This window comes from Chelonoidis abingdonii, chromosome 19, assembly GCF_003597395.2.
Source record: "Chelonoidis abingdonii isolate Lonesome George chromosome 19, CheloAbing_2.0, whole genome shotgun sequence".
Lineage (NCBI taxonomy): Eukaryota > Metazoa > Chordata > Testudines > Testudinidae > Chelonoidis > Chelonoidis abingdonii.
In genome coordinates, this window is record NC_133787.1 from 24,856,349 (window position 1) to 24,884,167 (window position 27,819).

Below are 27,819 nucleotides of genomic sequence, written 5' to 3' on the forward strand. Positions count from 1 at the left end.
AGGCCGGAAGCCGGGGCGGGCGCGGCTCGCCAAGGGGCCGGGCTGGCACTGGAGAGGCGGGTCTGCAGTTAAGAAGCGCCTGTCCGCACCAGAGCCTGCTCTGCCCGCCGCATCGCCAGCACCATGGCCTTGTCTAGCGACCCCGCTTTCAAGAAGCTCGCCGAGTGGTACAAGGCGAACGCCGCCAAGCTCGTCCTGAGGCAACTCTTCGAGGCCGACAAGGGCCGCTTCGAGACATTCAGGTGAGCCCGCGGGCGCGCCTAGCGGCACCGCCCCGGCCCAGTCGCCTCCCAGGGCAGCGGGCTGGGGCTGCTGCAGGGGGCCTTCCCAGCCCCCGCTCCCAGGGCTGCAGGCGGCGCTGCCTGGGCCGGGACCGCTTGCTCAGGCCCGCGGGGAGGCTTTGCGGAGCCCTTTCCCGGGCCCTGCCACCTGCCCGAGTAGGGCCGCAAGGGAGCGGAAGACGCCCCGGGGCGCCGTCTCCCCGCCGGCTGACCCGCGTTGGCGCCAATAGCCCGTTCCCCTGGTGCCCGCCCACCCGGGAGTGCAGCGCGGAGGGGCTGGGGGAATCTCCCCCCGAGCTGGTGGTGCTCTCTGGGTACTGCTGCCGCGGAGCCCTCTGCCTCGGCGGACTGCCCGCCTGCCCTTGATTCATCCTTGCGGCACGGTACGTGCTGGGAAGCACGGCGCGGGCTGCGGCGGGGAGAGTGGCATTGTGGGTCCGCCGTGTCGCGGCCTCTCGCATCAGGATGCTTAGTCATGGGGAGCCCCGGAACAAGAGGGTACTGAACCCCCCCCCCTGCTCTGCTGTCCCTGAGCAGAGCCGAACGCGGCCCCCAGCACCTCTGCTCCCCACAGAGTTACTCAGAGCACGTTGTAACAGCGAGACGGGATTGTGACACAGGAAGGGAAAGCACAAAGTTAGGCACAGACCGCGTTTAACGCTGCTCAGCCTCTCTCGAATGGAGCCAAGATTACCCCTGCCTAGCAGGAGTGATTAGAATTGATTTAACGTACACGTGTGCTAAATAGTAGTTATTGGGCTTCTTCAGATGGCTGTAGATCATGGTGTAACTATAGATACCCTAAGCTTTTGCCTTCTGGTGTACAGATAATTTCCTGTTGGGCATCACTTGGGTGGGAGATTGATGCAACTGTTGGCATCATCTTGAAAAGGGGCTTCACACTGTATGAACTATCTAAGCATTTTAAAGAGTACGTTGAAGACCAAGATGTGTATTTCTCTACATTAGTGTCTATGCTTTCTTGTATGCCTACTTCCTCTATGCTGTGTGTAATGCTTGCCCTATGACCCTAGTAACAAGACTGTGCCACCTTGTACTTTAAAATCTAAATTTTTAAAAACAAATTCCAGTTTCTTTGTAGCAGACAAATAAAATTCTGGCTTGCAAGGTTTCCCTGTCTCTAATACAGCATTTGGGACTGAATTTGATAGCTTCCCCTTTTTTTTTTTTTTTTGTTTTGTTTTTTTTGTTGAGAAGAGAGCAGGGATATCTAGAGATGTGACTAATTAAGATAAAGTTGAAATGAGATTATCAATAAAATGTACATCCTTTTTAAGGCTAGAACCCCTATTATTTCACTCTTACTTTGTCAATATTAGGCAAGCATTCTGTGTTATCCTGTTTGTTACATTCATCAATGGATTATACTCCTCCTTTGCTGCACCTCTGCCTGATGAAAAGTCACATTTGCCAATTAGTTGGAGGCAAGCGTGTACCCTTCCCACAATGTCACACAAATTTGAACTCTTCAGCAAAAACTGCGTAGGTCTCTTGACAAATGCTGAGAGCAGTTAATCCATCACCTGGATCATAGTTGACTGTTCCTTGAAATTCAATCTCTAGTTCTGGCACACTGACAGAAGAAGCAGATTCCAGAAGCATGAGTTGTCCACTAAGAATACCTGACCACCAGCTGTGGAGAGTTCAGCACCAAAACTGCTGGCAGCAGCGTAACCCCAGCAAATCATAAATACATAGAGATCGCAGACTAAGTCAAGCTTTTCTGAAGTAAATAACCAGGGCAGCATATACAGTGCTGGCATGTGCTCATAACAGCTTGCCCCACTCAGGAAAGACCACTACATTCTGCACCAGCTGAGGTTTGAGTGCTTCTCAAAGATTGCCCTAGGTAGAATGCATTGCTGTAATACAGCTTGGCGATTACAAAGACTTAAATGACTGTTGTAAGGTCTACGTCAGAAAGGAACAGAGAGCCTCCAGGCTAACTAATAGCGTGAGTGTAGGGGGAGGAAAGCATTACATGTCACCTGGGAATTTGAGCAGTGATGGATTTAAGGTTGCAAATGGCTTCTTAATATTTAACACTGTAGGTGGGAGACCAGTATTCTGTATGGTACCATGGTAATGGCTTTACACAAACTGTTACATCACTTAAGTGTGGATGTGGCTTACGTGACAAGTCCGTTGTTTTCGCATGGGTAGCACCATCTAATAGATGCCGCATTGCAGAATGTGCACTGTAGCAGAACACTATTGATCTATGTGGTTGTTTGTTTGTTTTTTTTGATTTTCTTCTTAAGAGTATGTGACACTCTCTAAGTAAGAGTTTAAAATAAAATTACATTGTACCCCTTTATACTCTAGATGAGGTCTGGGTGGTAGTTAGATTTGTCGTGGTAGCCCACAGCAGCTACAATGATCAGATCGTCTCTTATAGAAGATAAGTTGGGAAGTTCCCCTTCATTTGCCTGGATGTAGGGAGCCCAAGTTTAAAAAATATAAAGTTAAGGTAAAATAATTTACCATACATTGAATAGAATATAGTCTCTGTTCCTAACTTCCTTGTGTTTAATTGTAGTCTGGGATTGTTCTTAGAATTCCTCTGAATTATGAAAAAGCTATTAATATACTAAAGGCATGATATTTCGTTGGTAAAGTACGTTCAAAATTTGGGTGCATTAAGGGATTTAGTATCAATTTAAAAATGTGACAAACGTAACATATATAAAATGTAGCTTCTTAAAGAGCCTGTCTCAACAGGTTTTCTACCGCTTTAGCTCAATCTGTTTAGAACTGTACAATCCCTAATATGGATGTAGTTAAATGATTAAAAGGTGCCTATACAAGTATAGCAAGCTTTATCAGTATAAAGGTGCTTGTAGCAAGCTATATTGGTATAAGCACCTTTATACCAGTATAACTGCAGCCACGCTAGGGGTTGTATATCTACAAGTGTAGAGAGACTAGCCAGAGACTCCAGTTGGTAGGAGCAGCTGTAGCAGCAGCCAAAGCAGGGACCTTTCAGACGTGCAGAGAACTTTCTACAGTTTTGACTGGACTTTCTCTGCCCTGTGCTGACTGGCTGCTTTTTTCAACTCTTCTCCCTCACAGTTGTATCATCTCAGCTTCAGCCACACCTGCCCCTCTTACTTTGTTCTCCCCTTGCTTGTCTTCCTCTCCCCACTTCCTTTCAATGTTTTCTCTCCTTTCACTTTTCTTTCCATTTAGTTGATTCACTCCAACTTACTTCCCCCACCAAAATAAAGTGTGAAACTAAAGACACTTGCTGCCATCACATTGTTCACTCTGCTTGTGTGTTATACCCATTTCCCCTACTCTGTCTTGTCAATTTAGATTGTAAGCTCTTTGGGGCAGGATCTGTCTATTACTGTGTTTATGCAGTGCCTAGCAAATGGGGCCCCATTCTTTGCTGGCCCTTAGAACAGATACTTTGGCATTAAAATTAACAACTGTAACACCTAATCAAAATAGTTATCAGAAAAAAACCTGTGGTGACCAGGCCCAAGAGTAAAAGCATACTTAACCTAAGGAAACTGGAAACCTAGACCCAGCATTAGAAAAACATATAAGATGTGGTAGAACAGGCAGAACACACTGGTGTGCTGTATTTGAAGTGGGGGGAAAAAGAATTGTAGTAGTCTTACTGTTTGCTTTTCTGATGCCTGTCCGTTGTTCTCTTTGATGGTACCCTAAACCTTTTAGCCAAAATATCTTCCTTTCCTCATTCAAATCTGTACAGTAATAATCTTAGAGAAAGAAACAAAAAATACTAAATTAGTGGATCTAGATATACATGCTTGACAGAGTTACTGCTGTTAGAATAATAACCCTAGGCCTTCATCTCCCCATCTTGCTCCACCCTCCCTATTTGTGGCCCCTGCTGGTTGTGCCACATCAAATTTATTTGGGCTAGGGGCTATTGCTCTTGTTAGATTCCTAGCACAGCTGCGTACTCCAAAATAGTGTGTAAATTGTGTTCAGACACTGGGGAAAGAAAACTTGCTGCAGAAAGACAAGACAATAGTGAACTCAGGATCAGAATCCACATTGAGGTGTTGAGTACCTGCAGCTTCCATTGACTTCGGTGGGACTTGTGGGTGCACAGCACCTGGAGCAAAAAGAAAAATAGTATAGCCTAGGGGCGCAAGATTCCTTGGGCAGTGTTGGAATGAGCTATAGGAAACCATTTTGAATTTCCCCATCACAGGAGAAGTGTGCAGTGAAGATAGTCCTCAGTGCATAGATAATTAGGATGTATAAGACTGGAGAATTCTGTTACTTTGAGGGGTATGGAATAATTAGAGCTTCCTACTATAGCACTGGGCTAATAAAGTAGTCTCATCTTCCAAGAAGACTCAAATGCATGGCAATACATGATTTGTCTTGATGCTACTTCTAATAAACACATCTTCATGTTGCAGCCTTCAACAGATATAAGGCTAAAAATGCTGATCTGAGATTTAGACTATATTCTTCAAACAAGGATTAGTTAATTTGGCAAGCTCCACTGGGACGGTGAGGATTAGATTACACAACTCAAATGAGATTAATAATGAATGGAGCAGAGTGCATTTTTTTATACTTGGCGTTGTAATTTTGTTTTTTTGTGTTAGCATGCTTGCTTTTGTCACACTTTGATGCTGGGGTGAATACGAATACTTGATTGCTTTCATCTTGTTGCACTTATTGACACTTATGCCAGTCACTTCAATATGATTGAAATCTATTAAACCGTGATAGAAACATTCTATTTAAACTCTTCAAGTAGAAAATGGACACTATAGTTTAACTTGTTGGAAAATTATAGTCAAATTAAAACACATAGTTTACCATCTAGTAAATCCTCTTATGAAACTTGTTGGGCAAAACTGTCCCTTGGGCTATTCTTACTAGCTTTTGTAGATATGGGGTTCAAATTATTTGGGTAGTCTCTCTCATTACTTTCATACTTAAAACAATAGCTCTGTAGGAACTTGCAGTTTAACAAACCATCTTTGTTGGCAGTGTGACTCTGAATACTGATCATGGGGATATCTTGGTGGATTATTCGAAGAACCTTGTTACAGAAGAGATCATGAAGATGCTGATAGAACTGGTAATTCCTTATCACCCTGATCTAATAAAAGGTGAAAACAAGTTGTAGAAACATGAGCTAAATCCTTCCTGACGCAGTTGGTTCTAGCACAGGACATGAAGGTCCAGATCAGTCAGGGTATTAGGAAACTGAAGTTTTTTCCCACCTTCACAAGGATTTGGTAGGCATCAGCCCATGAAGCCCTAGGATGGTCCGTAGGTATGTTCACAGCTTTGCTTCCTGGCCTCAAGGCAGTGTGACTTTGTCAGGAGCTATTCTAACAAAGCCTCCTCACTGGCCACGAGCCCCACCTCAGGAGGGGTTTGGCTATGCAGCAGAGCAACCAGCATTAAGATCTGCCTTAATACAAGATGGGACTCCTCATGGAATTGAGAATGGGAAGATTATGCCATGAGAGATGGCTGTTGTCCGCTCCCTAGCTGCAGAGCACTGGCAGAGGGCTATTCTACTCCCCCACTAGATTGTACATCTGAGAGCTAGCTCAAAGCACCACCACAGCCCTGTCTACATGCTGGCATTAACAATATAATAATTGGTCCATTCTGATGTAATGAAATATCTGTTTGTGGAGCCAAAAATGTTTATCTTGTCAATGAGTTGCTTTTAAAGATCAGTGCAGGTCTCTTCAATAACAAACTTTTTACATTATAAAAATAGGAACCAAACTAAATTAGTACAAGTGTCAAGTCCTTAACAGAATTACATCTGCAATTTAAAAGTAATGCATGAAACGTCTTTTGTTGCTTAAATAGTCATCCGAAAGCTTCGGGACTGTCATTTCTGAAAAGATTTGCACGGATAATCTCAGTTCAGTGTGGTGGTCAGATTTACCATCCTTCCTGGCTACTTAGTTAGTTAAATGAAAGATCAAGACAGTCTTGTATCTGTTATGCATCATATTTGGAAGTACTAGTAGAAATTTGGACCAGCAGTAAAAAATTACTTTCAATCAATTTTCTGTTTTTATTAAAATAAATAAGCTATTGACTGGTGTATTGCTGATGTTGACAAGATGAAACTGAGTAATTTAAAAAAGTTGATTGTCTTGTCAGTTTCACCTATACCACTCTCCCCTCCCTGATTAGAGAGTGTTCTTTCAATCTCCTTTAAAATAGGAGAATGAACCCTTACAGCTGTAAACTACTGGCAGCCAATATAACTTTTGTTGTTGTAGCCAGTTTATTTTACGGAAGACATTCTTACCTTTCTGATGCAGTTGGGGCTATCAAGGACAGAAGAAACTAACCCCTCCTAAAGTGAATGATATATTTTTACCCTTCTCAGGCAAAGTCAAGAGGTGTTGAAAATGCTAGGGAGCAAATGTTCACTGGAGAGAAGATCAACTTCACTGAGGTAAGGTTATTTCTGTCTCTGGCTATGTCACCTAGGTCAGTAGCTCTCAACCTTTCCAGACTACTGTATCCCTTTCAGGAGTCTGATTTGTCTAGCATACCCCCAAGTTACTTCATTTATACTACTTGCTTACAAAATCAGACATAAAAATGCACAAGTGTCACAGCACACTAGTACTGAAAAATTGTTTACTTTCTCATATTTACCATGTAACTATAAAATAAATCAGTTGGAATATAAATATTGTGCTTGCATTTCAGTGTATAAAGGGCAGCATAAACAGGTCATTGTATGAAATTTTAGTTTGCACTGACTGCACTGGTGCCTTTTAAATAGCCTATTGTAAAACTAGGCAAATATGTAGATGAGTTGATGTACCTGCTGGAAGAGCTCTGTGTACTCCCAGGGGTACACATCCCCTGGTTGAGAACCACTGACCTAGGTTATGCATATTTATGCTGGAGGAGTGTGGGGCTGGAAATTGCTACCACATGGCTACTTGTGGTGCACTGAACTATTAAATGAGGTGGTAGTATTTATTTCTTTGCTCATGTACATCACCATGCACACACAGGCTCTGGGGAGAAGACAAAAACAAGCAGTGATATCAATGGCAAATGTGGTGGGGTGGAAAGCTTGAGACCAACCTCACAATTTACTGGGCCCCAAGCTGCTGGCAGTGGAGGAAACTGGGCCAGTTGTTGTTTCCCACACTAGCCTGGTTCTGAAGGCATTCTGCTGAAGAGGGGAGATGGGACCAACTGATGAATTACAGAGCTCATGTTTGATATGGGACAGGGTATTAGATCCAAGGGGCCACTTCCTTTGCTTCTGCTTAAGACCAGTCATGGTGAAGCTTAGCAAATGACACAAGAAGTTCTAGTAAGAATTATGTAAGAACTTCTGCTTTGTGCTGTTGAGGAGTCTTATCAGTTATAGTTATAAACCCAGTTTTTTTGGAAACTAGCCACTTATTGCATCAAGAAAACGGATACCTTCCCTTTTTCTCTCTTCTCCCCCCCCCCCCCAGGTGTGAAAGTGATCACGGTATCCAGAGTCTCCCTTATTAGAACACTCTTGCTCAAAGTTGGTGATGTGTGTTGCATAGGACTTTAGTTAGGTTGGATAAAACAAATTAAGTAGCTGCTCATCTTTTTTTTTTTTTTTTTTTTTAATTGAGGATGGTAGAAAATCTGGGTGATTTACAATGTTGCTCAACCAAGCGAGTTGTCTTCAATATTAAAGATCCTTTCACATTATAGAGCTTTTCTGATGGAAGTTATTTGCTTGTTTTTATTGACTATATGAACTTGCAGCGACACTCTTAAACCCTTTGTTTTGAAGAGCTCAGCAGCTGTATTATGTTTTGCTTGTGAGTATTGAGTGTTTGTAGAGGTGTTTTGACATGTTGAGATAAAACAGCATTGGAAAGGCAGCTTCCCTTCCTCGTTTGTCTTAATCCCTTACACTTAAAGACAAAAGTAAAATTAAAACCTTAGCTGGAGATAAAATTGTTGCCTGCCTTTTTTTTTTTTTTTTTTTTTTTTCTTAAAGGCAAGCAGTTAAAACTTCAGTGGCTAGAATGACTACAGACCATTGTAAAACCTAACTGTTCTTCAGAAAGCTGAAGTCTGTGTTTGGACCCAGAAATAGGAATTTAGCCAGTTTGTGCAGACCTCAAATTTCAACTGTCTGAAAACTGGGTCTTTTGTGCCAATCAAACAAACCTCTTCGTTTAATTCTGACCAGTAATCCAGAAACAATGCTTGGAAGAGTTCACTGGTTCAGGTTCAGAATGCCATTACTATTTTTCTCCAGAGTTTCAAAGTTAGTGCAGTCATGGTGATTGTTCATCCCTCCCGTGTGCAGTCACCCAGCCCCAGGTGAGAGCACCCTGCTTTCTAAGATTATCTTGGATGAGCAGGGCACAGCTCTGCCCCATTCGGCTCTTGATTTTTATTAACTATATGGGGACTAGTGTGAGGGCTGGGTGTTGAGGTTCTACCTCCATTGGTGGCTCAATCTGGCCTGTGGCTTATCTCAAGATAGCCCATTTTTGACTACTTCTTATGAGGCTGCTCTCTCTTCCCTGCCTTGGAACAATATACCAGTCAAGATAATTGTTCACCAGAGAACAATCCTGAACTAACATTCTTTTAAAGGAGTGGACTTTGTTCCCTGCTTGGCCTCTAATACTTACTCCCTACTTCAAGGGCTGCTATGGTAAGAGGTAGTACTACAAAACAATCACCTCTGGTGGCTCTAAGAGTCCAGGAACACTTGCATTTATGAGATTCCTTGCTCTCCTTTGCAGTTAGCAGAACTACATCAGAAGGCTGACCTATAATCAGATTTGTGTTTAATTTAAACTCTATCTGGCCAAGCAGAACATCATGTCAAACTTCTTTAAAATCAGAACTGTCCTCATTACTTAAAAGGGATACCATCAAACAAAAATATTTAACATGTCCAAAGCAATAAAGATTCAGAATTGACTTGTACTCTAATTTAGAGAACGTTCTAAATCTAAACAAGCTGTTGACCACATTTAGGGTTGATCTATATTTTGATGCTGAAGGCATTGGCTTCCTGGTGTGCATGTATGCAAAAGTCCTATTTAGTGCATCCATGCATAGCAATGCCAGGTGTAACTCATCTGGGATGTACAACTTGGATGGTAAGCTACTGTTTAATGGTCACTGCAGCAGTAATAAATCTCTTCAAATGAAGTATTTATCAGTTTGAAAAGTTTTTAAGATAAAAATTTAAGTAGAAATCAGTCCAAGTACTAATATATTTGATTTCATGGTGGAGAGTGACCAGGACCATCCTTCATCCCCAATTTAAAAACAGGTTGCATCTCCATAACTGTATAGCTCAGGAAGCTCCTGAGTCTTCTGACCCAGCAGCCACCAAAGCTCTTAGTTTGGACTGAGTTCTATAATTTAACCCATAAACTTTGGCAGTTGTATCTTCCTTGTTGGCTTTACCTCACAATGCTCTTTTCATTGTAGCAAAGAACAGAGTGAGATGGACCAAGTGAATTATTCAACTGTAAATCCTCCATCCTAGATTACAGCAGCAACAAACTCATCACTGCAGATGGTGAAGACTTGAATTCTGGCCTCTGATATAAGCAGGGGTGTGGTGCATCTGAGACTAGAATTTGGCACTACCCTAGAATTCTAACATAGCACACAAGTATTTGGGGGCCCTTCACTGATGATAGTGAAATAGAAGAACATGCTTATCACATTTACCTGTCATGTGGCTGCTACTTATATATGCTTTTCCTTTGTATTGAAGGGGCTGTTACTGCTGCAGTCATTGAGAAACTGCTAAACTATCTTCAGTCCTGAAGACCATAATTTCTGCTGAACTCATTAGGCTTACTGCAGAAGTATAAATTGTAAATGTATTAAAACTACTTATCAAAAGATCAAGCTTTAACTACAATTTCAAATTCATTACCTCTCACAACAATCTATTGTTTGCCTAATATGCATACTACATACTTTAATTTTCTAGAAATATCTTTTGGACAGTTTTCCACCAACTCTGTCAGATCTGATCAGGTGCTTAGATACCACAGTGAGCATCTTAGAAATAGTGAGAGAGATGCAGGCTGCTGGTCATAGAAGACTTTCAAGTTAATAATCTGAGAGATCCTTAGATAGGCAGGCTTCAAAGCCTTTAATGCTATACTGCTGACTTCTGGGTGCTGTGTTTTGTGTATATATACTGCCGCCATTAATATTTTATGGTGTTTGTGTACCATGACTTCTTGTTTCAGAATCGGGCTGTGCTTCATGTTGCCCTGAGGAATCGCGCCAATGTTCCAATATTAGTGGATGGCAAAGATGTAGTCCCAGAAGTTAACAAGGTGTTGGACAAGATGAAGCACTTCTGTCAGGTATAAAGTCCTTTATAGTTAATTGATTTGACCTGTGTACTTGGCATAACTGTGTTCTGTTCCACTTATGATATGGACTACTACAGTACCTAACTAGTCTGAATGAGGGATAGTAGTAGCTGCGTAAACAAAAACAGATCCATATATGTACCAGTCTTCCAAGAATGGTTACTTTTTTCTCAGCAAGACTTGCTAGAAAAACTCTTTACTGAGTTTAAATGCAAACTTTTTTGTTTAAAGTAATATGTTACCCTCCTTCATAACTTGAGTTCCAGTAATATAAATATTGGACACACATGGCAGTGAGGCACCAAACACCTAATGACTTTTCCCTCCCCTTACTAATTAATCACTTGGTTGTATCTCATTTTACTATAGAAATCTTTGTCTAGAAAGAACTTCTCCCTTAAAGTCATTACTTACTAATGTGATTGCAGTCAGGAGGCTCCCAGCTCACTTGTCACTTGGCAGGTGCTCCAACAATTCTACAGTGTATTGTAGAAGAGGAGGTGTCTTGGGCTTTTTCCATGGTCTCTTCTAATCATGTAGCCTTTTTTTGGAGCATCTCAAGGTCTTGCATAAGGTATACGTAAGAGTCAACTCTGTTTGCAACTTAACAGTGTGAGAATTCTTTGGTTTGCCCCTGGCTAGTCTAAACCTTGCACCTTCTGCTCTCAAATCATAAATGACTATTGTCTTTGGTTTAGTACAGCACAATCTTTAAAATGTAGATGTCTGTCAAACTAGTTCTCGTTTACAGTGACAATTCTTTGATTAAGAACAAACTGGATATTAGCTTAAGATTTGGATGAATTTCATATGCCTGAAGGCCAAACTCAGATGTTTGACAGGGGCTGATCAATATTCACGGTTATGTGTATCTTAAACCTGCCAATACGTAACAAATATCAGTGAGGTACCGGGATGATAATGGGGTAAATCTTTGCTTGTGAGGCTGTCAGTTGTAAATCCTGCCCGGATGGTAGTGACCAAAAGTTACCCTTGCCAGATGATTGCTGGGTAGCCTATGTGAAATGAGTTTGGAGTAGATCCAGTTCTCAGTGGAGAAGTGCCCAAACCAAAATAACTGACACTAATTGGCATCTTTTGTTGGCAGCCTCAGCCCACAGTTAAGAATGGAATGGACTGTAGAAGCTCAACAGTCTTTTATCCCTTAGTTCTCCCTCTGGGTCAGGATTAAAAGATACTGGTGATATAGTGTGGGGAAGCTTCTACTGCTGTTTGCCATACCTGTTTTGCAGATAAGGACTCTGCATGCAGACCAGAACCCCTTGTCTGAGTGACCAAAATAATCATATTTAAACATCATTCTAATCTTCCCTGTGCTGGTGGAAACTAAAAGATGCTTGATCTAGCCTTATCTATTAAGGCTAAAAATATAGTTCCTTAACATGGTTTTAAGAGGCTGAGAATAGTGTGTGTGTGTTAAATTGTTCCATAACTATGTACATCTACAAGCTTTCTTCAGTAAAGAATCATATCTTAAAACATGTCTGGGGAAAAGTATTAGAATAATTGGAGCTCAGATGATTAATCTGATTGCAGAAAAGAAATAGCTTTAGAATTGGGTAACATTTTCAGCTCTTCTAGGTAGTGGATGATCATGTTGCAAGCTTCTCTGTGCAATGAGGTGGGATTAATGCACAGATGGTTGATGGGCAAATGCAGGTTGGTATTTTGGTATTATACCAGTTTGACAATTTATTTTTATTCAAAAAAACAAAAAAAACCCAACAACTTCCAGTAGCTGGCAGACCAACGAGTAGGGCTGAAGCACAGAAATGATTCTCTTAATCCAGGACCTGCGTACAATTGAAAACCTTTCAATACTTTGTTTAAACATAGATCTTGTATACCCTTGACACTTTCTAGAACAAGTGTTCTATTATATCTAGCAAAACCTACTTATTTTAATTAGAGGCCCAGTGCAGAACTTCAGATCCAAACACCTCTGAATTTAAGTTCCATTGCAAACCAGAATTTAATAGCTCAGACTCACCTCTTGATATTATGTAGAGTTTTTTGTTTTGTTTTAAATTTGGGTTGCTCCTTTGTTTCTCCTCTCTAACTTTCATATTTATTGTAATTGCCATGATGGAACACAGAGGAAGCATTACTATGGTCTTGCATACTGTTCTTGTAAACTTAGCCACTGGTATTAGTATGCAGTACTTTGGCTGTGGTATGAGGAAATCACTGGCCTATATGAAGCTTTAACATTAGTCACTGGCCTACAGTAAGGGCCCTATTAGTCTTATGAAAAATGTGCACTCCAGTTGGAGTTGAGTGAGTGGAGTATGTGCATATGTAAAGGCTGACCTTTGCCCTTTATAAGTCAGTATATTTGTGTCCACAATGATCAAGTCGTCTTAATAAAAACTCTCAATCCTTTTTTGTCGTCTTATGGATTTACTTTTTAGCTGTGCATTTGGTTCTTTAGTATTGGTTTGTTTAAGAGAAGAAACCTTTTGGGAGATTCTCTCAGGAGTCTTTGTGAACCTACTCTATATGTAAATGACAGTCTTGATATTGTAGTCATTGTAACTTGAAATCTGTGTATGTTTGTTGGTGTATTTAAACTGCAGAAAGTTCGTAGTGGAGAATGGAAAGGCTACACTGGAAAGGCAATTACCGATGTGGTCAATATTGGGATTGGTGGCTCAGACTTGGTAAGCTCTCAAGTACTGACTTACGCATAACTTTGTGGGGGAGTTGGGGTTAGTGTGCACATGTGCAGCAAAGCTGTTACAACTTAGCTGTTACAACCTAACTATATTGATGCTTTCCAGGGCCCCGTTATGGTGACTGAAGCCCTGAAACCATATTCCAAGGGAGGCCCTCGTGTCTGGTTTGTATCCAACATTGATGGTACTCATATAGCCAAAACCGTGGCAGAGCTTAACCCTGAGACAACACTCTTCGTCATTGCATCTAAGGTATAACAAATATTAACACTCGTGGGTGACTTTCTCAACTTGTAAATGGTCAAAATGGAGATCACTCAATATATAAAAATCGCAGCACGGGCGGTGGTGTTTGGACATTAGGAAAAACTTCCTAACTGTCATGGTAATTAAACACTGGAATAAATTCTTAGGGAGGTTGTGGAATCTGTAATTGGAGGTTCAGAGCAGGTTAGATTGGCACCTGTCAGGGATGGTCTAGATAATACTTAGTCCTGCCTTGAGTGCAGGGAACTGAACTAGAAGACCTCTTGAGATTCCTTCCAGTCCTACAATTCTAGGAAAATATTAACTTCTCCAGATGTTTAAATGAATGTGGTGTGGGGTTGTTTTTTTTTTTTTTGTCCAAAAAAAATACTTTTTTGGGTATGGCTCAATGTCTCATGTCTCTTTGTGTGTTCATATCCCATAGATGGAATTTGTGATGTCATGTGGCTAGTTCTTTAAAATTCAAGACCAGGTTTAGCATTTTCCCCATATTTCTGATGCATTTTTCCTATTTGTTAGAAACTAGTTTTGCTCAATTGTATGTACAATAGATCCTTCAAAGTACAGTATACTAGTGAGATCTTATTTAAGTAGCCTTCTGTAACATTTGTCACAGTAGCTGTTCTATATTACTTTTTTGTATTGTGATAGTCCCTCAGAACTAGACTCCGCTGTGCTAAGCTCTGTACAAACACAAAATGAAGACATCTGTGTCCCAAAGAACTCAATGTTAAATTTCTTGATCACAGTAAACATTGTAGAAGCTACAAATTGCCAGCATAATATTTTGTCAATTTGTAAGCATTCTGTACAATTTCAGTTTTACATTTTAATATAAACTTACTATAATTGCATTTCTAGAACGGTGCTTGAGGATGGTTTGCTTTAATTCAAGAACATCATGGCTGGGAAGGTCTTGTCTTTATTTTGTGTGTTGTTCCTCTTTGGGAAATAACTAAAACATACTGGCTTCTGGCTTGCCTGAGGAAGTTAATAGAGACAAAAACTTCATAGTTGTATGACTGAGGTTCCTTCATTTCTAAAACACAGCAGAACCCCATTGGTTTTAAAGGCACAATCCCTAACAAATTCCCATGTGTGTAATGCTGACTTTGCTTTGCTTGTATTGCTCATTATCTCATTTTGGCAGAAACATAGACCAGCAACTAATGTATGAAGTAAGAAGGAAACGTCAAAATGACCACTAACATTGTTTTGTGAGTAATTGAGTTCAATCATCACAGTTCAAAGGCTCAAAATATTGCCAGATTGAAAGAGTAACAGTTCAGTTTATTTGCCAGATTGTAGTTAGATAATTGGATATATTTGGAAGGGCATGAATGGTATTTTATTTTCTTAATAAATGTGTGTTCTATAACAAAATAATTTTGGAGAGGAATCAGAGTAAAATGAATGTTATGTTCATCCTTACAGCTATATTGTGATGGTTGAGTAAATCATAATGGCTGAAGCTGATCCTAGAAGAATTGCATGACTGACCTTGTTTGCACACTTCATAAAGCAGGAACATGTTTTCTTAATCAACAAAATGAAGTTGTGGCGAGAGTCTTAGCAGAAACAAAGTAGAATAGAATGTCCAAAATGTGAGAAATGGGAATGAAAACAAATAGAGCTAACAATCTAACTACATAGTTTTCCCAATTTAAGTTTGCAGTTAGAAATCAACACTAATCTTAGAGTGGAAATTATAGTCCAAACAGTTCATGCTCTCCTTCAAATATCAATTATATGAGCTAAAACTATGTACCTGCAAAAAAAAAAAAAAAAAATCCTTAATATTCTGTGTCCTCAGGCCAATGTTAATGTGAAATTTGGTGTTCAGATATTAGTATTTTTAGGTGTACATCTGTCTGTGCATGCACAGTGAGTGCACTCTTCCTTGAAATCAAGCTGCTGCTGTCTGTTTATATAAATTTAGGGTTACTCTGCTCTGACTAGCTGGAACAACCTGATGTTTTGGTAACCTAACCTTGTCTTGCATTCCTTAAACACCATACAGACTTCATATACTTTCTGTGAATGTGACTGTATTAAAAGATCTCTTTTCTGCTGTGCAGACTTTCACCACCCAAGAAACTATTACCAATGCAGAAACAGCCAGAGAGTGGCTTCTTCTTTCTGCTAATGATGTAAGTGTAGTATGCTTAAATTACATAACTGAATACATAACAGCGCTTCCCCATATCTGTTCTGAGCAAGGTCTGGAGCAGAGCCAATAGCGGTCCAAACGCATACTATACAGGTTAGCAAATGTTGGATCTGTCACATTTAACTAAATTCCATTACTGCTACAGTTACTGGTTGCATGTCTAATCTTAAGCAGTGATGAAGCCATTTAGCTGTTAAGATAAATGTTTGAGTTGCACCTAAAATCCTTTGTATAAAAGTACTTGAATAGATTGTAGCAGGTATCTCAGAACCACCTTGTATTATGGTACAACTGCCAGACTTCTGTGAGGTGGAGGAAACTTGAGGAGATGCTAGCCCACATGGAATGGCTTGCCAGTACTTGGCAAAACTTTCAAAGCTACACGCAGTTAGTTGAAGCAATAGATGGAGGCTGCTGCAGCAGATGTCCAAATTGTGATTAAAGGTCTTCAGGTCATACTCTGGCACCTCACTCCTTCCCTCACCCTCCTACCGCTCGTACGTTGAAGTGCAAGTCTTAGTTTTAACTAAAGAAGCAATCTCTAACCCACTCGCACTAGGATGACTGTATTTATTTTTCAAGATCAGGGTTTGAGAGCATTTCTCCTGTAAACTATTCATATAACATCTCCCTTAGTCCAGAAATACTTAACTTGAATCTCTAAGTGAGGTGCTGAATTTCAAGCTTGTCACTTGGGGTTGATCCATTTAAAGAACCAAGGCAAGGATTTCTGGCCTCCACTGACCTTTTGATGATGGTTGGGAGTATCTTTGCAACATAATTTCAAACAGACTCAGGCTGCTCCAAAACCTGGTCAGCAAGGGTTGATAAAGAGACCTATTCAGCACCTTGTCCGGAAGGTTGAGTGTGTTTCTCCAGGATATCTGCTATAAGAAGACCTAAACTATCTTTGAACCTTGCGTATAGTTGGGTCAGACAGACATGCTGCTGAATCTCTTACAATGTCTGTATTCATGATAAAATCAAGTTCACAGACAGAGCAAATACACATGAATTGCAACTGTCAACAATGTTTTCTTAATGCCAGCAGTAGCAAATATCAAAAACAGTCATCATTTATCAGCACATGTAGACCCGCTTCATGGCTAATCAGCAATGCAAAATATTTAGCAGTGTTCTGTGTTTAACTATTTTATATTTTTATTTTATTGAAGCCTTCTGCTGTGGCCAAGCATTTTGTCGCTTTGTCTACCAATGGTGTAAGTATAACACTTTTAGACCTATGCCATAGGTTCTAACAGTGGACTTAATTAAAACCCTGTAAGGTGTAGAAATGTATAGCTGTGAAAACAATCCCTCATGCTTTCAAGATCATCTTGCTCTTGGAAAGGGAGTCTTCTTACAATTTCATGTACAAGAGACAACAGTATTCCCAGTGGTGGATTATGGGAAAATCCAGTTTTCAAAAGGCCTTCAAAAGTTGGTTTATTTAGGATGAGAACTATTGCTCAGATCTGCTTTATATACTTTTAAATCAAACTGGTAAAAATCTATACTCCATATCATTTTCTGACTTAGTTCAAATGTTTGCTCCATTATTAACAAAGGGCACCACTTCTTGCTTAACTAGTTATGTACTCTTTTTGGTGAAGTCCAAAGTCCTGTTAAGTAGGTTTTAAACACCATTTAAATCTTTGCGCTGAGTTCTGCAATGATGAAAGTAAGGTGTTGGGTACAAGTAGTGTAACACATAGTCTTGGCATTTGGTGGGAATGTACAGTGAAAATTTGCATGCATAAAGGGGCTGTAGTGTAAAAAAAACTACAGTAGTTAGTAAGAACATCTATAAGAAGATAAGAGGACTGCATTTACCTCAAACCCTTCTGCAGGTTGATTTACATTTCCTTTCTCCTATTCAATCTCCATTCTGGCCCTGCTGCATGTAAACTATTCATTTTGCACAACACTGAATGCCATGTTGGTTCATTACACTACTTGCCATTTACAAATTTTCTGATCAGTTTACACCACTAAATTTAACTTCTTGTTTTGGGACCGCTGACAGATGGTACATTGACCAGAAGGAATGAAGGATCAGTCATGGCTTATTTTCTGGTGGAGGCTTTAAACTTCTGACCCAGAGTATGAAGTCAGGGAGATGTGTTGTGTGTGTACTTTAAGCTAACTATAACTTCAGCTACAGACGCATCCTGGAGTTGCTGTTTATGATGTCTGTGTTTTCTATTATGAATGTATTTACCCCTTTTTATTTTTTATTCTAGCCTAAAGTTAAAAACTTTGGAATTGACACTGAGAACATGTTTGAGTTTTGGGATGTAAGTAAATGTTTAACACTAAGCAATAGATGCTAACTGTTAAAATAACTTAACCTGCTTCAGAAAAGCCAGATTAAAAGGTCAGAATCCTGGGGGGAAAAATGGAGGTGCTAAAGTAAACCCACTAGTGCTTTAAGACAATAATATATTAGAAGAATCCTAACTAACAGCAAATTGAAAGGAATGTGTCAAAGTAGTGAGATATAATATATATATCAAATTGGCCATTCAGTTTAATGCCTCCCTATCAAAGGTCAGAAGAGGAGCTTTCTGTAGGCAGTGCTGTCTAGACAGCTGTTGAGTAACAGGAGATAGCTCATTGCTCCCAGCGTAGGTCTTACAAGCAGTTATTATAAGCTGTGACATTTGACTGTTGGACTCTACTGTATATAATCTAGATCAGTAAAGGTCAAATATCAAAGAACCAGAATCTGATCTGATATTTAGTGATGGACACAAATTGTAAGTACAGTGAACCTTCATCTCAAACCTTGTGAAAAATAAATATACCTGACCTATGCCTGTAAACATCAGACAGATTACTATATTGCTCCTTGTTACGTGCCTGACAAGAATTTTAAAACCTAATTTTAAATATGCTGTTATTGAAACCGTGAAAGCTATTTAACATCCAGATTGGTTTAACTCTTATAGCAAGGATTCTTGAACAGTTTCGTAGCCTGGCCAACTTGCCAGTGTTTTGTGGTACACCACCTCTCCCATTCACAATGCCTTCACATTGCTGTAGTTGACACAAGGATTACTTATAAGCAAAAGTAATATTAGGACAGCAGTTAAGGCATATTTAGTGGCTTTGTTTCAGGTTAGCAGCTGGAAGTGAGGTAGAAGCCAGTACCAGGTGATCTGCCAGCTCCCTGGATCACAAGCTTTGATCTCACTGGTTGACAGCCTCCAAACACATTTGCCTCCTAATGGATGCACATGAAACGTACCAAGCATATTCACCAATTGGATCACTGAGCCACTCTAGAATTATTTTATGGAATGGCTTTTTTTTTCACTTCTGATATTTAAGATTTTATTAAAGAAATCTTTCTCCTCTTCTTCCCCCTCCACCCCCAATATAACCGAACTGATAGTCCTTCATAGGCAATGGACACAGCCCCACATTGCCAAAAAGTGATTCTGTAAAAATGACATGTAGCTCTATTTTGGTTTGAACACTTAAGGCAGCTGATTCTGGAACCCATAAAAAGCGTAAGCATCTTCTGGCTCTGTTCTACCAGTTAAACTAAACCCATTCCCAGAGATGGTCTGGTGTGGGTGTGCAGAACAAGGAAGGACACAAATCTCCATACTGTATTAAAATGCAAACTTGTGTTCTGAAGAGGAAAAATAAATTTGGAAATTTCTATTTAAGATCTAAAGAGTGGAGTACTAGAGGAATTAGTAGAACTTGTTGTCATATGTTTAAACAAAGAATCCTCATATAAAGTTACTGCTATCTAAAACAATCTTTTTATTTGCAGTGGGTTGGTGGACGTTACTCATTGTGGTCAGCCATTGGTCTCTCCATTGCTCTACATGTTGGTATGTATCCATATTATATAAAAATACTCAACATGAGTTACATGATCAGCAGTGTGATTTACACACATTGAATATGATAAAATGATCTATAGTGAAATAGATAACTTGGCTCTTTGGATTTCAGTAGCACATCTCAACTTCTGAAATTGCACCCACAAATTTTGCCTTTGATAAAATGGCCAACCATGTATCTTGGCCACTTGCATGGTCAAAAATATTTTTGACTTCTGTGCAAAGTCAGTCATTTTTTTTTATTTCATTTTCTAAATGAAAACTAAACTTTCCTGGACACTGACGAGGCGATGAGGAGATAGTTGTTGTGCTTTTGAGATTGAGTATTGGGAGTTGCAGTGTGTGAAATACTACTTGGCTGTGTAAAACTAAATAGATTTCTTCCATTCTAACTAAGTGGCAGATAGGCAGTACCCTTCTGCCTGCCTGAGCAACCCAAGTCTGCCTTTAAATAAACGTTGCTGGCGTACTGATTTAGCTGCACTACTTGCTCTTGATCCAATAGTCTACAAAAGTAGCTCTGTACAGAGTTACTGCTTTCATCACCAGTTCCATTTTCTCTTCCTCTTCAGAATTTTATAGTGAAGAGGGACAGGTTTATCAATTAATTCTGTAGTGTAGTTGGGAGTGATTAGGGCATCAGTTTCTAATGTGCACTGATGAGTGGTGCCGGTTAAGGACCGCGATAAGACTGTATATAAACCAAGCTAGCCAAACTATTGATAAAGTTCTCCAATTTTTTTCTAGGGTGAACAGTCTCTAATTAATGAGACATAGATCGGAAAGCTATGCTATAGTAATTCAGATACTGATAACAGATACTGCCTCTGTACATTTTTCCATTTGTTACTTATTCTATCTCATTTGGCTTTCAGGCTAAGGTTAAAGTTATATTAAAAACCTTACTGAAGTTGAGCCCTGAAATTTTAAAGCCCAAACTTACTCAAAATTAAGTACATCCCAACCTAGAGGGCACAGAGCTGAAGATATAAAATGTAGTAGAAATGTAGCTTTCCAACTCAAAATTTCACTAACGAAAGGAAATCTTACAGTGTACAAGAATCTAGGCTGTATTGAGGCCTCATCTTCCAAGGAAACCATGTGTAAGCTGTGATCGTTAAAATGCCTTTTTTGTTAGGTTTTGACAACTTTGAGAAACTGCTTGCAGGAGCCCACTGGATGGTGAGTATGCCAATGCTTGCTAAATATTGTGTTCCCATTAACTTGCTACAATGTTGCTAGTAAGACTACTGGTGGTGACAAACTTTAAAGATCACCTGTGGAAAAGTACCTGTCTTCCCCAAGCTCCTTATTGTTTCTACTGCTTTGAAAACACTTTCTGTTGGAGCTCACCCCTTCCTTCTCAGTCTTAGATTGGTTTTTATTGCCACTCTTCAATTTGGGGGACAATTGGACCAAATTCAGAATCTGATAGCCTTATTCAAGGAAGTAAATTTCTTTGGTCACTATAGTTTTCTTTTTCATCTTTCCTACATAGGACAACCACTTTCACACTGCTCCTCTGGAGAAGAATGTGCCAGTTCTGCTGGCCATGCTGGGTGTCTGGTATATAAACTTTTATGGCTGTGAGACCCATGCACTCCTGCCATATGACCAGTACATGCACCGCTTTGCTGCTTACTTCCAGCAGGTAAGGCTCAGCTTGTACAGAAGGTTGTCTGTAAGTCTGGGCATAGATAGTTCACTGCCTTTTGAGGTCAGGGTGCACTTTACCCTAACAAGCAAAAAAGATTTTTTGCTGGTGATCACTGGAGCATAATATAACAGGCTACTTCACCTGGAATGGTCCCTTAGAATATGTGTTAACTACTTGTGCTAAACTAACTGTTCCATGTAGTATCTAGCTGTGACACTAGGAGTATCTTTCCTGGACTTGACGAAGAGCTCTGTGTAGCTTGAAAGCTTGTCTTTCACCAGCAGAAGTTTGGTCCAATAAAAAATATTGCCTCAACCATCTTGTCTTTTTAATAGCCTGGGATTGACGTTGCTAAAACACTGCATACCTAATATAATGGCATTTTGGAGGGTTCTCAGAAAGAATACTATCTTGGTAACAGACAGCAATACAACTATTGGCTGTATTCACAACCATCCATAGAGAGGCTCATAAAAATCCTATCTCAACACTGATTTTGTTAGCATCCTAACCTTCCTGATGTCAACAAACCAAACTACTAACTTTAATGTGTTTTAAAATTGGTAAAGATAAACAGAGTTAAAGTAAATGGAGAAAGTTGTTACAGGCCTAATAGAGGCTTCTGCAAGAACAAAAAAAGCCCATAGGGTATATCTGATTATAAACTTCTAACTTCATTACGTGTAGGGTGATATGGAATCTAATGGGAAATACATCACCAAGAAAGGCACTCGTGTGGACTACAATACTGGCCCTATTGTGTGGGGAGAACCTGGAACTAATGGGCAGCATGCGTTTTATCAGCTCATTCATCAAGGTACAACTGTAAAACTGGTTAACTGCTATGCAGAACACCTGGGCTTGGGAGGAAATTTCTGAACACCACATGCTGCTAGGGTGACCAGACATGGGTGGGACTCTGCTTCCTCCTTTTGCGCCCTCCCCTGCTTGATTTTAATACAAAGTATTCATAGGTTTCTAACATTGTCTTCCCTGTAGGAACTCGTATAATCCCCTGCGATTTTCTAATCCCAGTCCAGACTCAACATCCAATCAGAAATGGCTTGCATCACAAGGTAAAACTACTTGTGCTTGTGATCACTGGCAGTCATATTTCCTCTCTCTACTGCTGAAGAGGCTAGAGTTCAGCCAACACTACTATATATCAGAATTCATGTGTTTTAGACACTGGGCCACATTTTTAATGTGTCTGAGACTGCCCCCACGCGCAGGGTGTGGCAGAACAATCTGACTTGGTTACACAGAAGTTTTGTTCCTGCAGAACTTGCAACTCTCTATTCTAGAGGCAGACAAAATGTGGCCTGATGGTGCTTTGAGGGGTGGGGAGAGGGAGAGAATATTGCAGACTTAGCCTGCAGATTGCAAGGAGTCAGATGTTCAAAGGAGATCCCTTTTCCTTAAGAGATGCTCCTGACCTCCAAGGTTTTCAAGTCCTTGAAGAAAAATAGCCTTTTGGTATCTTTATGAATTAATCTTCTGAGCACTGTGTCCTATAAACCTGGACTGATTTTAATAAAGGTTTAATCAGTCCATTTATATTTGCACGCTTTAACATAACTACAAACTGATTTTCCATTAACTTTCCCAGTGCTACCATTTTATTTCAAGCTTCGGGGAGAGGTCCTCAAATTGATTTACTTCCAGTACCAATTTCTAACATAGGTTGCCAGTACTCCTCTTAAATTGCACCCTAGAGTCTTGTGACAAGAAAACACTGATTTCAGACAAATATAAAGAACTTTTTTTTAAAAAAAAGGGAGAAAATGCATTTTCTCCCATCATTCCTAGGCACATTAGAAATGATATATTATGGTGACTGATAGGTACTGCCCAAAACAGGTTGTGATCTCTGCCTTGAAGAGCTTGCAAACTAACCCATGTGATGCAATGAGGAAGTAGCATGATAGTAAAGAGAGGAGGGATGATAGGTAACTGCAATATGAATGTTTGTTCAGGTAGGGCTGGTATGTGGCATGACATTAAAGTTTCCGTCTCAGAGTTAATGCATTTCTCGGCTGGCTAACTTTGTATTGGCCTTGAGGAGAAGCTGGTGAATTGGTGTCATCTGATTAAGAACATCCCATGGATATGGGGAAGGGGGGTGACATGGAAGAAAGTGCAGACTCTTGTGGATGAAACTGGTAAAACACACAAGGAGCACTGCAGAGGTCAGATCTAGTGCTGTGGTTGTGGTGGTTTCTGAGGGTGAAATCCTGGCCCCACTGAAGTCTGATTTCACCCGAAATCTTTAAATCCTCCTTGTTATATATTCATGACACTGAAAAGCCTTCTAACTCTACTTGGAGGAAGAAAAACCATATTTCTGTTTGTGCTGTACCTGGTATCTCAATTTTAGCTCTAAGTGACTTGCCTGAGGTTGTGCAGCCTGGAATAGAATCCAGGAATCCTTGTGCACACCTGGCCTCTAAGCACTAGACAGTGCGCCCTCTCCATTAACTAGAAGGGCAGTAATTTGACTGGCTTGTTAATATCTAACTTCTTCCCATTAGATCCTTCTGGCCAACTTTCTTGCTCAGACTGAGGCCTTGATGAAAGGAAAGACTGCTGATGAGGCTCGAAAAGAACTGCAGGCTACTGGGCTGAGTGGAGATCCTCTGGAGAAACTTCTTCCACATAAGGTATCCATGTGGCGACCACTGTAATTCAAGTTACTCTGCTACATTTTGGTGTTAGCAGTGGTGGGTGGGTGTGTGTGTTGCGGATATTAGGGGAGAGTACTATTGAAATGTTTAAATGTAATGTTAGGAAAAATGGGGTGCCCTCTGGTGGCAGTTGGCTAGATATGAGCAGCTGCAAGTGTTAAATTTTTAGAGATTCAGAGGTCTCTATGGGGCAAATTCCTCTTTAAAAACCAAACCATGTCCATTGTTGTGCTACCAGAACACTGCAACCTTGCAGCACTTCCCAAACAGTACAGGCTTTTCCATATCTAGTCTTGGAAGCCTGATCTTACTGCACTTGCTGTCATCGTCATAGTACTGAACTTGTGCATTTAAAAGTCTGCTTGGGCCTAATTTTTAGGCCCAAACAAGACCCATGACCACAAAACCGAAATCCAAGTAGGCAGAGTTGTTTTCAGTCTGACCCTCCCCCACCCCCCAAACCTGTGCCTATGAGGACAGCACAGTGCCAGCTGTGTGTGCCAGCATGCCCTGCTCCTGTCATCTGCAGTCCCCTGCTCCGTGTGCTGCAGAGTGAGAGGTGCCGCAACTCCTTGGCACATTCACTCGGCATTGCACCATGCAGCTAGTGGCCACATCCTGATCTGGCCAGGACCCAAGACTTGTTGCTGAGCCCCATTGGGTTTGGGTCGGGTTGCAGGGCTCTACTGTGCATGCTCCTGGCATTTTACTACTATTATGCTGACACACTTATTACAATATAGTCTATGGGGATGACCAACAGTTTGAAATTGCTGTTATGTCCTTCTAATGCTCTTCATGTTGCTCTCTGTACAATCTTTAATTCAAATAAAACATAACTTGGTGCATGACTCTGGTGCTCTTGAAAAATAGATTCATGTGATTGATGTGAGAGACTGTTAGGGCTGTAACACTGTTTTTATTTTGTTTGAAAGGTCTTTGAAGGAAATCGCCCAACCAATTCCATTGTGTTTACAAAACTTTCCCCATTCATTCTGGGAGCCTTAATTGGTAAATATGTCTCATTACTAGTAATGTTCAGTGATGTTTTCTGATGAGGATTACAGTTAATTCTGTGGTGTTTTTTTTATAGCTATGTACGAACACAAGATCTTTGTTCAAGGAGTTGTGTGGGATATTAATAGCTATGACCAGTGGGGGTAAGTGTCTCCAATCCTTATGAACTAATGGCACTCAGCTTCTCACCTATTTAAAAAAGAAAGCTAAGGTAACAAAGCAAGTCAGCTACATATTCCTTGTGCTATCCGTCAAAGTGCAAAAGCTTTTAGTGTGGCTCGAAAGGCAAGTCTATGGGATAAAACATCTTATCCCCTGTTAAACCTATGCATGGCATCACAACAGAGAGTTTTGAGGAAAGATTAAGGGAAATCTACTTTTATTAGCTTTAAGAAACTATATGTGGAGGAAGAGGGAGAAGAAAAGGTGTTTTCAGCAATGCTTATAGAAATATTAGAGGTAGAGAGAGACACTGGGTCAGAGTTGACCAAGAAAGTGTTCCAAAAATCAATTCCCCTTGAGTAAAGGGCCAACATGAATTACCTTCCATGTATGGAAACCAATACTAGGCAATATGACAGCACAGCAGCTGCCAAGATACTGAAGCAACCGAAAAACCCACCTCTTGATTTCCTTTTCCTGTGCAGAGGGTTGTCCTCTGACCTAGGAGCCCTAACACCAATGTAGGCTGTATTGCAAATGATACCCTCCACTGCCACATGAGGTGCATCTTGTATATCTTGGTCAAAATTTTTAAAAATGACTAATCTGGGCCCCAAAAACTGAGGTGCTGCAACTTGAGACCTCTTACAGAGGCCTAATTTTCAGGAAGTGCTAAGCACCTAGCTCTGACTCATGTCCCTTCAAGAGCTCTTAAGTTGGGTGCTAAAACCACTAGTCACTTGAAAATCTTGATTCTTGATTTAGCAGGCATGGACAATACCTGGTTGACTTACCAAGTCACTAAATAAACCTTTTCTTGCCTCCTGGGTCACATGTGTTTTGCTGAATGACAGCAGCCCTTTGAGGAGTTCCCCACTTTTCTTCCTTTCAGATGAAGACTAGCCTTTCTCAGGGGCCAGTCAATGCCATTCCTTGTCACTGTTACCACTGACTATGGCTCATGACTTACACTCCAGCGTAGAAACTCCCAGGAGGAAGTAGAGGGGCTGGGATATGTGTAAGATTCAGATGAAATTTGTACCTTCCTCTGGAGAGGGCAGTGGAAGAGGATGAGGCCCTATAAAGCCCAGGACTCCACAAGGGACTCTATTCTCCACTCTGGAGATCCAAGACCCTGTTCCTGTTCACTGCAGGGTCTACTTTCTGCATCTCTCCTACATAGCTGTGCTACCATGCTTCTTCCAAAACATTGAGTTAGAAGCTGAACAGGGGTCTCTGCAGAGTGTAATCCTGTCTAGAACAGCATAACCTCTGCAAGGATAACCTGTGAGGTATGGAAAGGAGGAGGTGCCACCAGAATGAGGAATGATGCCTATATAGCCCACTGGTTAGGGCATCCATCTGGGAGGTGGGAGGCCACGTTCCTGTCCTGTGCTGCTCTAGTGACTCTAATTTATCTAAAGTGGAACTGCTTCAGCAGGAGAGAATGAGGGAGCCTCGCTTCAGAATATCCTGAGGCCCCTATTCAAATCTCTTCTCCCCATCAGGCAGAGTGGGAAACACACTAGGTCTCTGATCTCCATGGGGCTAAAAGTTAAGGGAGATGGCATCACTACCTCCTCTGGCCACATTTGAATGGGGATCTATCTAGTAGCCCATGGCAGGTAAGATATGCAGGGGAATGCCTCTCTTCCCTTGCTTTGTGGATCATGCTGGGGCTTAGGCATGAGTTAGGCCTCTGTGCACCTAAATGAGGCAGCAGTGTGTTTGCCCAGAGTCCAAATCTTAGGCACCTAGGGAACTTCCCCTGAAATTTTAGGTGCTGAGTGAGTTTAGGCACTAGCTAAGCAAGGCTTTATGGATCACTGTAGTATATAATCTGGAGTTTGTACCTAAATATCTTTGTGGGTCTGGACCTAAATGAGTTTGTACTAATTTCTTTTCTCCCCCTCCATAAAATGCAGAGTTGAGCTTGGAAAGCAGTTGGCTAAGAAAATTGAACCAGAACTGGATTCTGATGCTCCGGTGACATCTCATGATAGCTCAACAAATGGGCTCATTAGCTTCATCAAGAAGCATAAAGCTTGACCTGAAAGATTCAGAGGATACCACCAGTCTAACTGCCAAACACCCAGATCGATGTTGTAGTAATTGTTTTTCAGCAATCTTTAACCAAAATAGCACTTTACACTTGGAGCCCCGTAACTTGTTGCAGCTAATCCTGTTCCGTCAAATGTTACAAATGAAAGCTAGTTTTGTGAACGATTGTATAGTTGCCTTCTATTTTTGTGGTTGTCAAACTGTAAAGTGCAGCTAATATGTCCCTCACTACTCCCTCAAAGTTGATCACATGTACTAAAATCAGAAAATAAAAGAAAGTGGACAATAGAACCTTTTCACTCTGTTAAGTGCAAGCCTGATAATCCTAGCTTTACCAGTTAGATACTCTGAAACTGAGGGAATTAAATTCAGTTTGTGTCCTCTTCTTTTGAGACTGGTCTTACTGTAAGATAAGGGGTTTAGGATTAGGGGAAACTCCTTGCAGAAATCAAACAACTCAATATTGCAGCATTGCTCAGACTGTATAGCATGATACATTCGGAGAATAAAACCTGGTCATAATGGACACTCTAACCCCCAGGAATTAATTGTTATCCCTATCATGCTAAACAGATAGGGAAGGTTGACAAG

General features: G+C 40.7%; 1 protein-coding gene across 1 annotated transcript; it reads left to right on the forward strand.

Moving 5' to 3' along the window:
* GPI (glucose-6-phosphate isomerase) lies at nt 1–27,519 on the forward strand. The gene is made up of 18 exons (XM_032766675.2): nt 1–242; nt 5,289–5,379; nt 6,664–6,732; nt 10,526–10,645; nt 13,252–13,335; nt 13,456–13,602; nt 15,696–15,767; nt 16,963–17,007; nt 18,031–18,084; nt 19,575–19,635; nt 20,786–20,829; nt 21,146–21,298; nt 21,992–22,121; nt 22,304–22,380; nt 23,836–23,964; nt 24,924–24,999; nt 25,082–25,148; nt 27,093–27,519. The coding sequence occupies exons 1-18, from the start codon at nt 124–126 to the stop codon at nt 27,214–27,216; spliced, it is 1,662 nt and encodes a 553-aa protein (XP_032622566.1). The 5' UTR covers nt 1–123; the 3' UTR covers nt 27,217–27,519.
* Nucleotides 27,520–27,819: the final 300 nt, after the last annotated feature.